The sequence below is a fragment of the Apostichopus japonicus genome, chromosome 23 (assembly GCF_037975245.1).
Source record: "Apostichopus japonicus isolate 1M-3 chromosome 23, ASM3797524v1, whole genome shotgun sequence".
In the NCBI taxonomy this organism is placed as follows: domain Eukaryota; kingdom Metazoa; phylum Echinodermata; class Holothuroidea; order Aspidochirotida; family Stichopodidae; genus Apostichopus; species Apostichopus japonicus.
This window is the reverse complement of record NC_092583.1, coordinates 5570215-5585392: the sequence shown is the minus strand read 5'-3', so window position 1 is coordinate 5585392 and position 15178 is coordinate 5570215. Positions and strand designations below refer to the sequence as shown.

Genomic DNA, 15178 nt, shown 5'->3' with positions numbered 1-15178 from the left:
TTGTCTAGACAGAAAGTTCAAATTTCCTGACCGACAACACCCGCTGAACAATCATCAAACTGAATGGATCTATTATGTGAGAGGAATTAAGCTTAGGCCCCACCCCTACATTCCCACCTCATCGAGGTATGCTAAATAAATCATTAATTCGAAATGCAAGTCGAAAGTTTTGAGATAGGAAGGTCGACATTCCGACCAATTAATATTCATCTCCATTGTCCCTCGTTGACCACCGTAGCATGAACAAAGCTTGTATTTTATCCATATAAATCAGAACATTAAATATGAACATGAATGAACACAACATTACTGAGTAATTGACATTTTAAAGTGAAATCCATCGATCGATCTGTATCTCTAACCATTTTGCTATAGAGCCAGGTTCAACTAACAAAGGAAACAACTCAGTGGCAACATCGATTAGGAGTTTGCTAGGAATCACTGACTTTTACTAGTGTTCAGCTTGTATCGAGTTGGATCGGTGAGCAATGAGAGCAAACACTTGTTCCTGCACTACTTCAGACAATACATCAGACAATACATATTCATAAAATAGTAGTTCATTTATACGATACACGTTCAATACCTTTTTGATATATACACGTATGTGTATATATTTCTTTTGGACGTAGGCTACTGAGCTGCAAAACACATAACCTTTGGTCCTGAGTTAATACAGGTAAATATACAAATTTCGGTGTAAGTGAGTAATTGTGGCACGAGGTCACCCGCAAAGATTTTACGCGACGCTTGAGCTGCACGATAAAGTTCAGTCATCACTGCGGCACAGACAAGCGAACATCCCCACGTCAGCTTTCCTGACTCAGAGGGGTCATAATCGAGGCTCAATATATACCGGCAAATGTGTTCAATACCAAAATGAAGAATAAAACGTGTTTCATTCCGGTGCGATGGCTTATTTTATTTATGTGCGTTTCTTCGATCCCATGGTTTGCCGAAACACAAGATTTGGACGAGGTGTTTGCCCTACCTGATTCCGTAGATCCCAGTAAGTATATTATCTAGAAAGTCAATTATGCATGGAACCACTCGCATTGATGAATGTCTTACACGAATATAGTTAATTAATTGGATTTATGAGATATAAGGATCAAGGTCGCCACGATTTTAGAAAGATATATTTCAATATTCTCCGACTGATCAATTAACTACATATGTAATGTATGCGTTAATAATTTATTGCTGGAGTGATTAAATGCATGTAGGCTATATAGATGTTTAACCCGGCTAATGTGTTTACCAAAGGACCGTCGAGATCAATTCCTGTGATACAGCTATGATTGTTGCCATAATAACTTAATATTGGTGTAAATAAGTGTATTACACTAACATCCTTTAAGGTTACCGTCAGATTCTGTAGGTAGTCGAGTACTTCAAACGACTGTACGTTTTTGAATACGCAGAGGATTAGAGTCCGTAAATTAAAACTCTCTAAGCACCGTCTTCATAGCCTTCAGTAATGTATGTGTATCTTTAATAGTATAAACAAATCACTTGCTAAGAATTAACTCTTTTTCAGTTTCGAGCTATTTATTGAAGTTTTTTTATTTTTTTACCACTCATCGGTCTTGTGGTGTCATCTGGGCAAATGCTCTCCAAAAGCTATACTTTTCTTACTATCATATTATTCTTGTTGATTTATTTTTGGACCATAATATATGTAGAATATTTGCTTAGCTATCAAGGTTCTCTGTACTTAGAATTTCATCAAAATGTACCCTTTTGTGCAAATGTTATTTTCCTCATTGGATAAATTATTGACAAATTATAAAGAAAAATAAAGGCATTTTCATCTTTAAGTGCCTTGGTCACAAGGGCGTAGGAACCGGGGGGGCTGGGGGGCGCCAGCCCCCCAGTGAAAAATGTGGAGGGGCGGAAGTATCATTCCGCCCCCCCGGTTCGCAAGTCAGAAAACCCCTTTTTCATTTCCAAATGAGAAAAAAAATCTCATTTGGAGCACCAAATTGCATCTAAGGCCAGGTGAAAATACAAAATTAAGTTACAAAATGGAGTGGGTGTTGAAGTGTGCTATATTGCACCAAATTGCATCTGAGGCCACCTGGAAATGCAAAAAATTCCAAAGGGGAGGGGACACCCCCTCCCCTTAGACCCCTCCCCCAGGCCGGCCATCAGTCTTCAGCCCCCCCCCACTCAAAAGTACCTTCCTACGCCACTGCTTGGTCACAATGGCACAACCTGATGTGAGGATGTGGTTTTCGTTTAAAGATTCAGACAATTTTCAACAGTTTTGCAAAGCAACCAACTTCAGCCAATATCATATAATATTAAGTATTATAATAAGTTACTATTATAATCGTAAGAACATTTACCATCGAAATGTCGTCATATCTACTTGACGGCAGTGCTTCTAGTGAAGTTGAATGACTTCTTCTTAGTTTGAGTTACACGTCACTCTTGGCCAAATTGCATCATAGGGCGAGACAACTATATCTCTTATATTACTTTTTGGGGGGTGTGGGAGGGGTATTGGGGTTTACTTCTGAACCCATACATGGACCTATAATAATAGCAATCAAGATGTTTATGTCAAACTTTCAGCACCATTCCAAGTGATATATTAAAGTAGAATGACACCATGCCATCACAACAATGATAAACGAAGCATGAATTTTGGAATAGGGCCTACGAGTCGCTGTTGAATGAAATGAAACTTAATGTTACAGGAAATAAGTTTCAGTATGAATAGCACGTCGTCGTGAATGGTACTAATTAGAACCAAGAACTTATGTCGGCAAGCAAATATATTATGTATGGACCTCCATTTATATGATTGGTTGTATTGTGTTTCAAAGTATGCAACCAACCGTAACACATGATCGAAGGTAGCCCTATGTGCACCTCATACATGTGCCCATTAAATCATTTACCGTTAGTTTCGGCGGCACAGAAGCTATTTTTTTTTTGTTATGTGTTTTGTGCGTGGCAGTTAATCCACCATTGTGACAATCACCATAGTGCGGCAATGTTACCATGGAGTATGGAAACCAAATATCATTTGAAACAACTTACATTTTATCGCTCTTTTGGGGGTGTTCTCTGTCACTTGTCTGTAAATATGACACTAAAAGGGATACGGCTCATCCTTGTAACTCATCTTAGCAGAATGGAAGAATACAAACAGAAATGATAACAATGCTTGTTAGTATTTAGATTCTTTAGTAACCAGGGAAGCAACTAATACTAGTAAACCTTTTACATCCCAACGGTCTAATCTGCGATCACCGGGATTATTTAACCGAGGAAGTTGGAGCAGACATGCATTTATAGTTGGGATAAATCAATTTAAGTGCTTGGAAATCACTTAATGAAATAGCCAGTGGCAGACAATGCCAAAATAAAGTTGTATTGATACTTGAAATAGGAAATCAGCACACGACGTTATCATATTGAAGGGATTACACGAACCGTGCAGTACTAAGAAACACCTCGTAACAGTTGCGATCAACCCCGGAAGCTGTATCATTTTGTCGGTTTAATATTATCCAAATCTTGGAATTATAGACGTAAGGGAGCAACAGAGAGAACGATCTTTGTTATTATCAGTATTATTACACGTTGTTTTATCACGTTGATATGTGTAAGAGTACCTTGAGGTCATGCACTTATCAGAGTGCACTGATTTATAGGCTCAAATTTTTAGATCGGTTTGGCATCGATTTGTGACCAACGTTTGATGTTCACTAGGGTGTGACCCCATTGTCCCCTCACACACACCTTCACTCCAACCCCGTGTATAGGCCGCTGGCTGTTCCTGTAGTTTTGTTTATAGAAAATTACTCAAGATAGAGCCTGTTTCTGTAGCACCTTATGTACTAATGTAGTGTCTAAGAAAACACTGATGGATGTTTGTACCGAGTACGTGCTTATACATGTTATACAGCCTACCTTGAAAGCGCATTCATTCTCTTGTTCATATATCACTAGCGGACATGTTAATTCTAAACACATCCACACTGGCAAAACAGTTCGTACACTTCTAATACGATCGAGATATATTATAAGTAATGAAGTTGAGGTGTAATCCTTAGTGATGTGGTAAAAACAATATACTACACATTAAACTGGCGTCAATATACAGTCACCCCCCCCCACACACACACATATTACGCGCTCGGCATAGGGAGGCTACCCTGTCTTAGCATTCCTAGGGCTGGCTGTGACCACTCCAACAGGATCGTTGCATCCTACGTGTTCTCCTGGAAGCCATGGACATCAGAAATCTTGTCTAATTCGAGTTCTGAGATGCCTAAGTAGTTTTATTTGTGTATCGCACATTGAACTTGTGCAAGGAATCATGCAGTCATAATACCGGTGCTGTATATTGCATTTATGCGCTATGAATATATTGCATATTACTGAATGTTAATAGAACAGTATGCAAGAAGTTAAATTAAAGGATAAATTTGATGTGTTGTAGCATGGATCTGTTACGGATTAAACTCCGTGGTTGTAGACCGTTCAAGAACACGGGAATCAGTAACAGTTATATTTCTTTACCACTTTTAAGTTTGGATAAATCACCTTTAAACATCTGATGATCCTCAATATAGTGACTGGACTATTTAGCATAATCATCAAACCATTATGGTCAGTTCCCCATATACAATAAAAAACAAAATGGGAAAGGGGAGACTTTAATGATAAATAATCATCCTTTAAACATGTTTTGATCCTGAGAAATCACCCTTTGAACATCTGATGATCCTGATGAATCACCCTGTAAACATCTGATGATCCTGATAAATAATCACCCTTTAAACATCTGATGATCCTGATAAATCACCCTGTAAACATCTGATGATCCTGATAAATAATCACCCTTTAAACATCTGATGATCCTGGTAAATAATCACCCTTTAAACATATGATGATCCTGATAAATAATCACCCTGTAAACATCTGATGATCGTGATAAATAATCACCCTGTAAACATCTGATGATCCTGATAAATCACCATGTAAACATCTGATGATCGTGATAAATAATCACCCTTTAAACATCTGATGATCCTGATAAATCACCATGTAAACATCTGATGATCCTGATAAATAATCACCCTTTAAACATCTGATGATCCTGATAAATCACCATGTAAACATCTGATGATCCTGATAAATAATCACCCTTTAAACATCTGATGATCCTGATAAATCACCCTGTAAACATCTAATGACCCTGATAAATAATCACCCTTTAAACATCTGATGATCCTGATAAATCACCATGTAAACATCTGATGATCCTGATAAATAATCACCCTTTAAACATCTGATGATCCTGATAATTCACCCTGTAAACATCTGATGATCCTGATAAATAATCACCCTTTAAACATATGATGATCCTGATAAATCACCCTTTGAACATCTGATGATCCTGAGAATTCCCAGGTAACATCTGATGATACTCAATACATGACTGGACTATTTATCATAATCCACAAAGCATTTGATCTGTTCGTCAGATATATACAAAACTAAATGGGAAAACAAGAGACTTTAATGACCTCAAGTTTACATGTTAGCCATTTGTTAAGATGCAAAATGGATTATATGAAGTTTAAAGAACATGTTCTGGATAAGCCACTAGAATTCACAAAACAATATTCATTCACATGCTGAGCAGCCGACATCATAAATTTGACATTAAGGTGCATTATATAAGTATATTCTTAGCATGAATATCTTGAAAACTGGAATAAGCTATAGAAACCTTACATTTTACATTTACATTTATTTCCTTTTCTCTGTTCAATAACGCATATAAAGAAATTCTGCCTAAGGCACCCTTGAATCTGCAGTTGAAAAATTCATTGACAACTCCTAAAATACTCTTGTTTTTTTACCTAAACTATTTTTTTTTTGGACTGGGGGTACAAACGGAGCTACTCTACTCCACTTGTCCACTATTTCGGATTATGGATTAGACATGACATTGTGTTGGCTGCTCAAAACCACAAAAATGGGTAGAATTATACTCTTTTGTGGAGTTTGTTTTGAAAAGTGTTGATATTAGTTAGTTTGTTCATTTTTTAGCATTTTGTAAATTAAGCAAACTTTTGATATTAAAGTTGACAATTTAAGTTGACTCACTCGTCCCTGCCCGCCTGCTCCACCCCAATAAAGATGAAGAAATATGAACAAAACCTAACGAAAACAACTTATTATCTTCTAGCGAAGGCTGCATGCCCTTACAGGAAACTCAGTGTTTTCTTTATAATTAAAATTATTATAATAATTAATATTTTTATATGCTAATAAATGTTTACTTAAGTTGGGTTGGAGTGTCGCATGTACAAAAATAACATGCTTAGTGATATTGCATAAAGTTCACAACTCATGCAGTGAAAATGGCAAAATAATAACGTGGCGAATAAAGAAACAAACACCCAACATAAATGTGAATGATTGCACATCTTCTTGCTTCAACTTCGTTTCTCGTATACGATTTGTGATTTCAACCAGCAACAGGTAACTCGTCATGTGAGAATCGCAAGCATATGCAGGAAGATCCAGTTCCATTTTACATATGAAAAACAAATTACCTTTGGAGTATACGTAAGCCTTCTCCCAGTCTCCTCAACAAACCAATATCATTTAATGCGCAGGATATCAACCTAGACCGCTTCAGATATTATGTCGTGTTCTATTTCGTTTTAATGATTTCCTCATGTTGATATATAGGCTATGTTCGCATCTGTTATATTGACATTATACGGAAATGCTGGGACTGAAAGTTTGATAGCTTGATATTTGGACATGTGGTGTTTTTAGCAGATCGAGTAGAACATTTGTCATACAGTTATAATGAAATAAACACTGCAATCACCCAGGTATAAAGATCTATCTAGAAAAACAGTATGCTTAATAATTCTTGAAATTGTTCACATTATAAGATTAATGCATCGACGTAATTGATGTGTGAATTAGTTTATCAATACTTTTGCAACATAGCTATCTGTCAGACATCTTTATAGTCTCTATAAACAAAGCCAAACCATAGATTGAACGTGTTATTGTTCAATGCTACATAATAAACACGCAATTAATGCTTTAATAGACTTAAGTGAGTTAGTTTGTTAGTCTCCAAGTTATACATCTCAAATCTAGATTGACTCGCGTATTATTACAGTGCAACCTAAATGAACTTGAGCACAAGTGCACTTACAACTTTATGTAATCGTACCAGTGCAGACATTCAAGGGCATATTATATGTCGGCTTTCCTGGTCCGTAAAAAGTAGAGTATCCAATGCATGAAGTTAAAAATTGACGTGATATTCTTTCCAACAAGTTTATATTTGCACTTATGAACAATGTATTGATATGATGCCATTATTGTAGAAGAGATGTATGCCACATAATAACAAGTAATATATATAGTGACCATGACCTATCACTTCGAGGGGGGGGGGGGGGTTGTCGGGATCTTGACTGTATCACGACCGTTGAACAATAGCAAGCACTCCATTTTCTAATCGCTCTTGTCTAGTTGGCATCTTTCAAATATAGATCATTCCAATAATTTCACGCCCCAGTACGCGTAATTGCAATGAGTCTGTAAAACTAGTTATTGGGAATATTATAGGTCATTCTTATTTGAAAGTGTTTTACAACTCTTGACCTGAACGATTGCTTTTACTGCAATTGTAGATAAATCAATATACACGTATTTACTCGCTTTAACCTCGCTCTTTCAAAGACATCGCTTTGCTTTGTAGATGGCGTCTCGTTGAAACGTGCCATTTGATTACATTCTTAATCCGCTAGACTCAATAACCAGGTCATGCAAATAATCATTTATAACTTGAAATATTTATATTACAAGACCAACCAAAGTCAGCGGATATTGACCTACGAACGGCGCTATATACTGAGCTAGTAATATTTAGGCTTGTCGTCATTCAAGGGACTTGCTCGTATTTTAATATATTGGGAAGAAACATGCAAGGCGGATGAGTGTGTGTGTGACGCCTTGCTGGTAAACACGATATTTCAAGAGGAGAGGCTTGGTCAAGCTCATATTTAGTATGTATTTGTGACGCATTAAGTACAAGAAGCCTGCTGTTTTTTGTGGAGGTCATAGGTCATTTGGGTCACAAGTGGTCAAATTGAGGAAACCTTGTTTTATAATCTACCGTATCTCCCACGACCAGCCTTTTAGATAATATGTGCGTTACGTCTCATAAGAATAGGAGGCTGTTGGCAATTGGAAATTAGCATTAGCATCCGTAGAATCGAATCAATAGTCACAGACAAACCTCTATATGCTTCAGTGTGTCGCTTTGCTGCATTCTTTCGTTACATACATTGTGTGCAAAAGGTGTACTCTTTGTACATACAGCGTTGCTATCGGAACGAACGATATCACTGAATCATCGGTAAGTTTTCTGTCGTATTTCGAAATTGTCGAGATTCAGTGCCAAATAAAAACTGCAGGTTTGGATGTGTTACGTAGCTGAAATGGCTTGGCGCCGTTTACGAAAGTTAACTGTCGCCTAGTTAGAATTTATCAATGACCGACCTCAATGCGAATTAACTTTGTAAATTTGTTCGCTATCTGCAAGTGTACAGGAAGTCTTCATGTGCGGAAATTATTCCAAAACTTCATGGAGCATTTACACACATACAGCGATAGCATCATTTAAAATCTAAAATAACAAGTAATTAGACGGAACGGTTTGAGCTTACGAAGTACGTAATGTGTTTTAAAGGCACTCATAAATATGTTGTGTTCATATATTAATTTCTCAACCAATTAAAAAAGTATTAACCGTCGTTATCACGACGGCTTGCACAGTAGAGTATATGCAGGTAGACTTCTAACGATACGCATTGTTAAAAATGTTTCGTGTCAGAATACCAATACACTCCAGCCAAACATCTCCTTAATTATTTCCTACAAGCCATCAGTCATAATTCGCAAAATATACAACAATTTAAGGCGTTTTGAGACAAATGTTTTGTTATTGCTGCAAGGATTTTTGGCAAAGATTTTCCCTCAACACCAGTTTGCAAGTGGAAGATAGATGCAATTTCAAACTTAGATTTTTTGCGTAAAAGATCGCTTTGAGTTAGGCAGTGTAATGGAGTAATAGCGATATTTTTTCGCGCACCAATCTGCAGCTAAAAGACAAGGTTAACAATTGTTCGAAGTCGCGCTGATTGACTGAGTAGCGGTTCAAAGTAGCAGTGAGGTACTGTATATGCTTAGGACTAGCGAGTGTACAGTATATGCCTAGCAATAGAGGAGCCCTAATGTAACAGAAGCTAAGCTATCTCCGTAGGTATTTTTGCAGATGTTTTATTTTAATTGTTTGAGCTGCTTATTTAAGATTCTACGGCATGTTTTACTTTGTTCAACATTTACTTTTGGTGGATAAAGTTTAAATTCGATACTGCACAGAAATATAATTTTCCAATGTGCAATCACGTAGCACCATGTATCTGCCAACGTGCCTAACCTTTGTTCACAGAAAGTATTGATGTTGTAAATCTGCATTATGGAGACTTGAACTGCATTCATAGTGCCGAGTGAATTTTGCGTTTTCGCCAGTATATTTTTAGTCACGGTCCTCAAATAGCGAGTACTTTTATAAATATTTGTCGAAGCCTGAGAAGAAGCCTGTTGTCTTTGGTAGAGGTCAATCTGTATGCTGCATACAAGAAAAGGTGTCCATCTCGGTCATCTGCTGCCAATGTGAATATTGTTTTTCATATCCCAATGCTTTTTACTGGACTACTTTGAAGTATGTTATTCATCCTGGCTATACGCTACAGCCTAGCGTGTAACATACATATAAAATCTTTCACATAGCATCATCGAAAATCCACTGCAATTTTGCTTTCTGATTTAAGTAAAAGTTACACGGCGTAGTCAACTTTTGTGCTGATGTCTTAATTTTGAACAGAGAGTTTTCTAATATGCAAATGATCGATGTCATCCTAGTGTCGATGCCGTGACTCTTTTTCATGAAAAGTGGGAACCACATATGTACTTTGTAGTTTCATAGAGAACACGCGATAGTATAGGAACAATGAACTAACCAGCATATCTTGGTGACTCTCGCAAATGACATGTTAGTTAATCTAGGTGAGTCTATTATTTCACATTGAACGGAACGAACACGACAGTTCTCTCACTGTTGATTTTTTCCATGTTTTTTTGTTTTTGTTTGTCCCATTCTTTATTCCTTATCAAAGGCACCTGGAACCTATAGTGATGGTGTGTATGGTAGACCCTGTGGAACAAATATACCATATTATATACGAATATAATAATACATATTAGCAGCCAATTAGAAGGCTGACTAATATGTTTGCATGTAATCAAATATAAGCGAATTATTACGAATATATACACGTATTAAATCAGCTGATGTAATGCGTGTACATATTCGATTTAATACGTGTACGTATTCAAGCTAATGTGATTGGCTGATTTAAAACTCGCATATATTCGAATTAATACGCGAATATAGTCGAATTAGTACGTGAACATACTCGATTTAATACAACCATATGACTTGGTCTTCCGATTGGCTACTAATATAAACGTGTGAATATTTTATTTACACACTAATATACTCCAAAAAAATTATTTGTCCCATAGGGCCTACCATAGGCGTCTGTGTTCGTGTGGGTGGATGTGATGAGTTTGGTTGTAAACACGATGACTCTAGAAATATATATATATATATATATATATATATATATATATATATATATATATATATGGGTGAACTTCACATTTGGATTTGGTGTGTCCATCCAACTTACTGAGTACAAGAACTTGAAAGGTCAAAGGTCATGTGCGATTAACAGCGGTGAAAGTCAAACAACGGATAAACACCATTACTCAGAGAAAGTCAAGCTTGGATAAATTTCATATTTGTAAGGTGAATACCTTTGTAAAACTTTGGAAATTGTTTCTACTTTCCTTAGAAAATGATAGTTTCAGTCATGTTCTTTCATAGCGAGAGCAAAAGTATGTCTCCACTGTATAGTGAAGCACACAAGCGACATAAAAAGGAATATATATACCAGTGGTATTAAATGCCGAATATTTGTTTCTCGGCCTTTTGGTTACGATCATGTGTAGTATCTGTTCTTTCAGGGAATGGTGATACACACCTGACGATGATCACACAGTCACAGTCCCGATGCAAGGGGACAGCGGGGTTAGAAGCGGATCAGTCGTTCAGTAGTTTGGTTTTCGTGCCCAGGTTCTTTCCTGGGCGACTTTTTCTTAAAAAGTATTTGTTTCTTGATTGAAAACATATGCGAACATCACCAAATTCCGTTACGGTATGTGATAATATGCTTCAGTGTTGTTTTGTTCTGTAATTCGCAAGATCCCGATGATCCAAACGATGCCAATGCATGTGTCTATCAAGGAAAGGAATATTTTCATACCGAGCGTTGGGTTGTTGACGAATGCTCCAGGTGCTATTGCAATAATGGAACTACCAATTGTGTCTACGAGACTTGCCCAACACTTACGTGCGACTTCTTTGAACAAGTGAAAATAGACGGCGAGTGCTGTAAGAAATGCCCACCTGGTAAGTACATCATTACTTGGATATGAACCACATCGGTATTCTGGGTGGCCGCTTATCTTCACAAACAATTAAATAGAGGCTAGAATGTGTGCATTTTTTAATCTGGGGTAAATGATATCTGGTAATTACGTTGTAAAGCCATTTTCCGCAATCGGTAATATGTTCTGTCATATGAGAAACAAACTCTCTGAAACTACATTTGAAAGGTTTGCTGTGATGTATTCTTTATAAACTGTCGTTAACGGAACTTATACCGAAAATATTGACGTTTGTGCAAGACGTCCATAGTCTTAAAGCAACCATTTTCATCAATTCCAAGATAAAAAAAAACATCTTGAAATGACCATTTTACGAAATTAGCTCTCAAGAATTGTTTTCTGTACTCTTTTTCACTGTAGAACAGCTAATCAAAACCCCTTTTCATAAGATATTGTACATTTTGTCAAGATGGTAGAAAGTGTATAGAGCACAGTTACATATTTTTTGTTTCGAATACGCCCTCATCTCCAACAATGCTCATCCACGTGTAGTCACGTTGGTTCATTTTATATTTCCATCTACAGTTTCTTTCAAGTCACAAAATGAAACATCGTATGGCTATTATTGTTCATGTTTATTTCGATGCAGAAATGGTTGTCTCTCGAGTAGAGGGCGTTCTACTCAAAGACGATCCGATAATAGAGGGTAAAAACCAGGAAGTTACCTTTGACGTAGGAATAGAAATCAACAAGCAATCAACATCTCGCAACGTCAATGGGGAAAATTTATGGAGTATGGGTGCTTGGATCAGTAAAAATTTTGATGGTACTGGGTCTCGATTATTTTACAATGAAAACGTTTTGAGCCAGGAGCAGCAGGATTCCAGCTTTTCGAAACCGAATTATCCACCTTGGCAGTTTGCCAATTTGACTCTGGACTTACAAGGAAGAAGAAGGGGATTATGTGAAGACTTCAAATATCTGTGCGTGAAGTTTAATAAAGGGGATGAAATCCAAACAGAGTTCAATCTGGATTTCAGTTTTGGTCCTCAAAACGGCGATGATACCCGCCTGGTCGCTTGTGCACTTCTTCCAGAATGCAAGGGTGAGGTCAATCGTTATGCAAGTACTCTTTCTATCTCTGACTGCTTGTTCGACTGTCCAGTTATTGTTCATCAATGTTCTTTGTGTGTCCGTGCATATGAATCTCAGTCTCTGTGTTTGCCTGTTTATCGGGTCCAATTGATGTGAAATAGAAAGAGGCTTTGATCAGATCACACTTATAGCGTCTACATAAGGTAACAAAGGATTCGAAATTACATGTACAACGGTCATCTTTGACGGATCTTTATGGCAGTCCCAAGTCTCTCATCACCACTCCCGTAGTTTTCAAAAGTGATTGTTTGTAAATGATAATGAAACACAGTATAAAAAACAATAGGTAAGAAGCATGACAGTGGGAGTGGAATTGAGAGATGTAATACATCTATGTTTAATGTTTACAGAGGATAAGAATTGCTTAAGAGTACAAACTTTTCATAGTTTGACAAGAAAATATAGTTCAATATCATAACCCTATAAATAAAATAAACAAGATAAGTTGAGCTTAAATAAGCTGTAACATATATAAAGTTGTACGCTGTATAATAAACGCAGTCTTAACTTGCCAAAGGGAAGCAGGTATTCAGAAGCAGGATCTCACTGTTGAACATCCTAGACACCAACTGCTTAGCGTTATAGTATTGCGCACAAAACATCCGTGCATGAGTTTACATTTTTCAGGTTGCTATCTTACGATTTTTAATCATTAGCCGATTAAACTTTAGCTTTCTTATGTGCAATAAAAGCTTTAGCTTACATGTAAGTGCAGCGTTTTTAGTTTGACCCTATCCAACTTTACAAGGATGCGCATTGCTAAATTTGTCACACTGTAGGTTAATAAGCCACAGCGAATTCGAGACGATTGTCAACATTGTCACTCGGACACTTTTATAATAATAGCACTTAGTTTTATATAGCACAGAGTCCAAAAAAAAGTTAATCAATGCGCTTTATAGCTGAAGACAAAAGGAGGAAACATCTAATAACAATATGCAAAAAGATAAGTTTTAAGACGATGCTTAAACTGATCAAGTGACTCAAGAGACCTAATGTATACTGGGTGTCAGTTCTCATTCACTGGTTAACATATTGTTAACTAGAGGGTATCGTTTTAGTTTGTTGATGCAAGATATCACATAAGTAAGTTGGGGTAAGAATTTTTTTTTTAATTCGAGCGAAGTGTTCACAATTTTACAGCAAAAGTTCTCCAACTCAGATTCACAATAGTTTAGTAGAAAAAAAAGGATCAGGAGGGACACTCAAGTCCCCATCAAGGAACCTAAAAAACTGAAAACACAAACACTCAGACCCGATTACAATGCTTAAAGTGCTTGTCCAAAGCATTCTTAAACCCATTGACACTACTTGTAAGTACAATTTTTTTCAGGCAAACCGTTCCACTCATTCACAACCCTATTAGAAAAAAGTTATGCCGAATATTAATCCTACTTTGTGACTTTTGGAGTTTAAGACAATGACCTCTGGTAAAACTACTATTAATAATTATTGTTAATCAACTGAGTACGTATGGGATCGAGAACAGTGTTAAGATGCAAGTCCTAAGATAATTTTACAAACATCTTCTACAAATAATTTACAGAAACTTGAAAAATCCCACTACTGTATTGTCACGCAGTGTAGAATTGTCGGAGGTATAGGCACAAATGGCGTGCTGCTTACCCGAATATTTTCAACTTTCTTCAAAAAAATTGCTGTAAGTTTGTCTGGTTATTGGGCAATAGGTACATTAATGTAAAACACGACCGGTTTAGAGATTAGTCTCCCTATGAGTTCACTGGCAAGAGGCCCCTCGAACCTTTTCATAGTAGTATTAAAGCAAAAGCATTAAGCAAATTGCAAACTACGACTTTCACAACTAGTTAAAGAAATTGGCTGGTCATGTGAAAAGACATTTATTGCAATGCTATTTTAGTATCGCAAACATCTCTGAAACTCAACTCAAAGGATGCATGTAGTCTGCCACAAATTAACTGGCAACACATTAAATAAATGTCAGTAAAACTGTAAACATTATATTCTTTCATTTTCATTGTAAGGTGTCGTGATCGACGATTTTGATTGGTCCATCGAGCCAAGAGAGGGACGAGAGGTTAGTCTTGATCTCGATGTTGACTTCAGAGAAGATACGAGAGATCTAGAAGGAACAAGTTTATGGCAGTCAACGCTCTATGGAAGCGATAATGAAGAGGGAACTGGTGACAAATTTGGAGAAGTTACTCAAATTTTAAATCGAGAGCAGGCAAGCAAGTCGATACAAAATGCCGAGCAGCTTCAACTCCGTGATATACGTACGGAATTTGATTTAAGCATGATTGGATGTACTCCAGACGCGACATATGTTTGCTTGGAATTACGGAAAGGATTGAACTCTCAGCCAGACTTTACCCTGGAATTCTTGGGAGAATATGGTCAGATAGTTGAAAAAGAATCATCTGTTAAATGTGTAGCTCGACAATGTGGTGCAAGTAAGTCTCGC

At 36.9% G+C, this 15178-nt stretch overlaps 1 protein-coding gene across 12 annotated transcripts in view; it reads left to right on the top strand.

Moving 5' to 3' along the window:
- The first annotated feature begins 582 nt into the window (after positions 1-582).
- Positions 583-15178, top strand: part of LOC139964652 (uncharacterized) — a 28173-nt gene continuing 13577 nt past the window's right edge. For 6 of the 12 annotated variants that reach the window (XM_071966431.1, XM_071966430.1, XM_071966433.1 and 3 more), the window contains exons 1-4: positions 584-1009; positions 11396-11602; positions 12230-12685; positions 14739-15167. In XM_071966431.1, coding sequence (XP_071822532.1) covers positions 880-1009; positions 11396-11602; positions 12230-12685; positions 14739-15167 — 1222 coding nt within the window. In that variant the 5' untranslated portion in view covers positions 584-879. Of the gene's footprint in view, positions 1010-11395; positions 11603-12229; positions 12686-14738; positions 15168-15178 lie in introns of all 12 variants that reach the window. The other 6 variants (XM_071966437.1, XM_071966438.1, XM_071966436.1 and 3 more) reach the window with 2 other exon arrangements.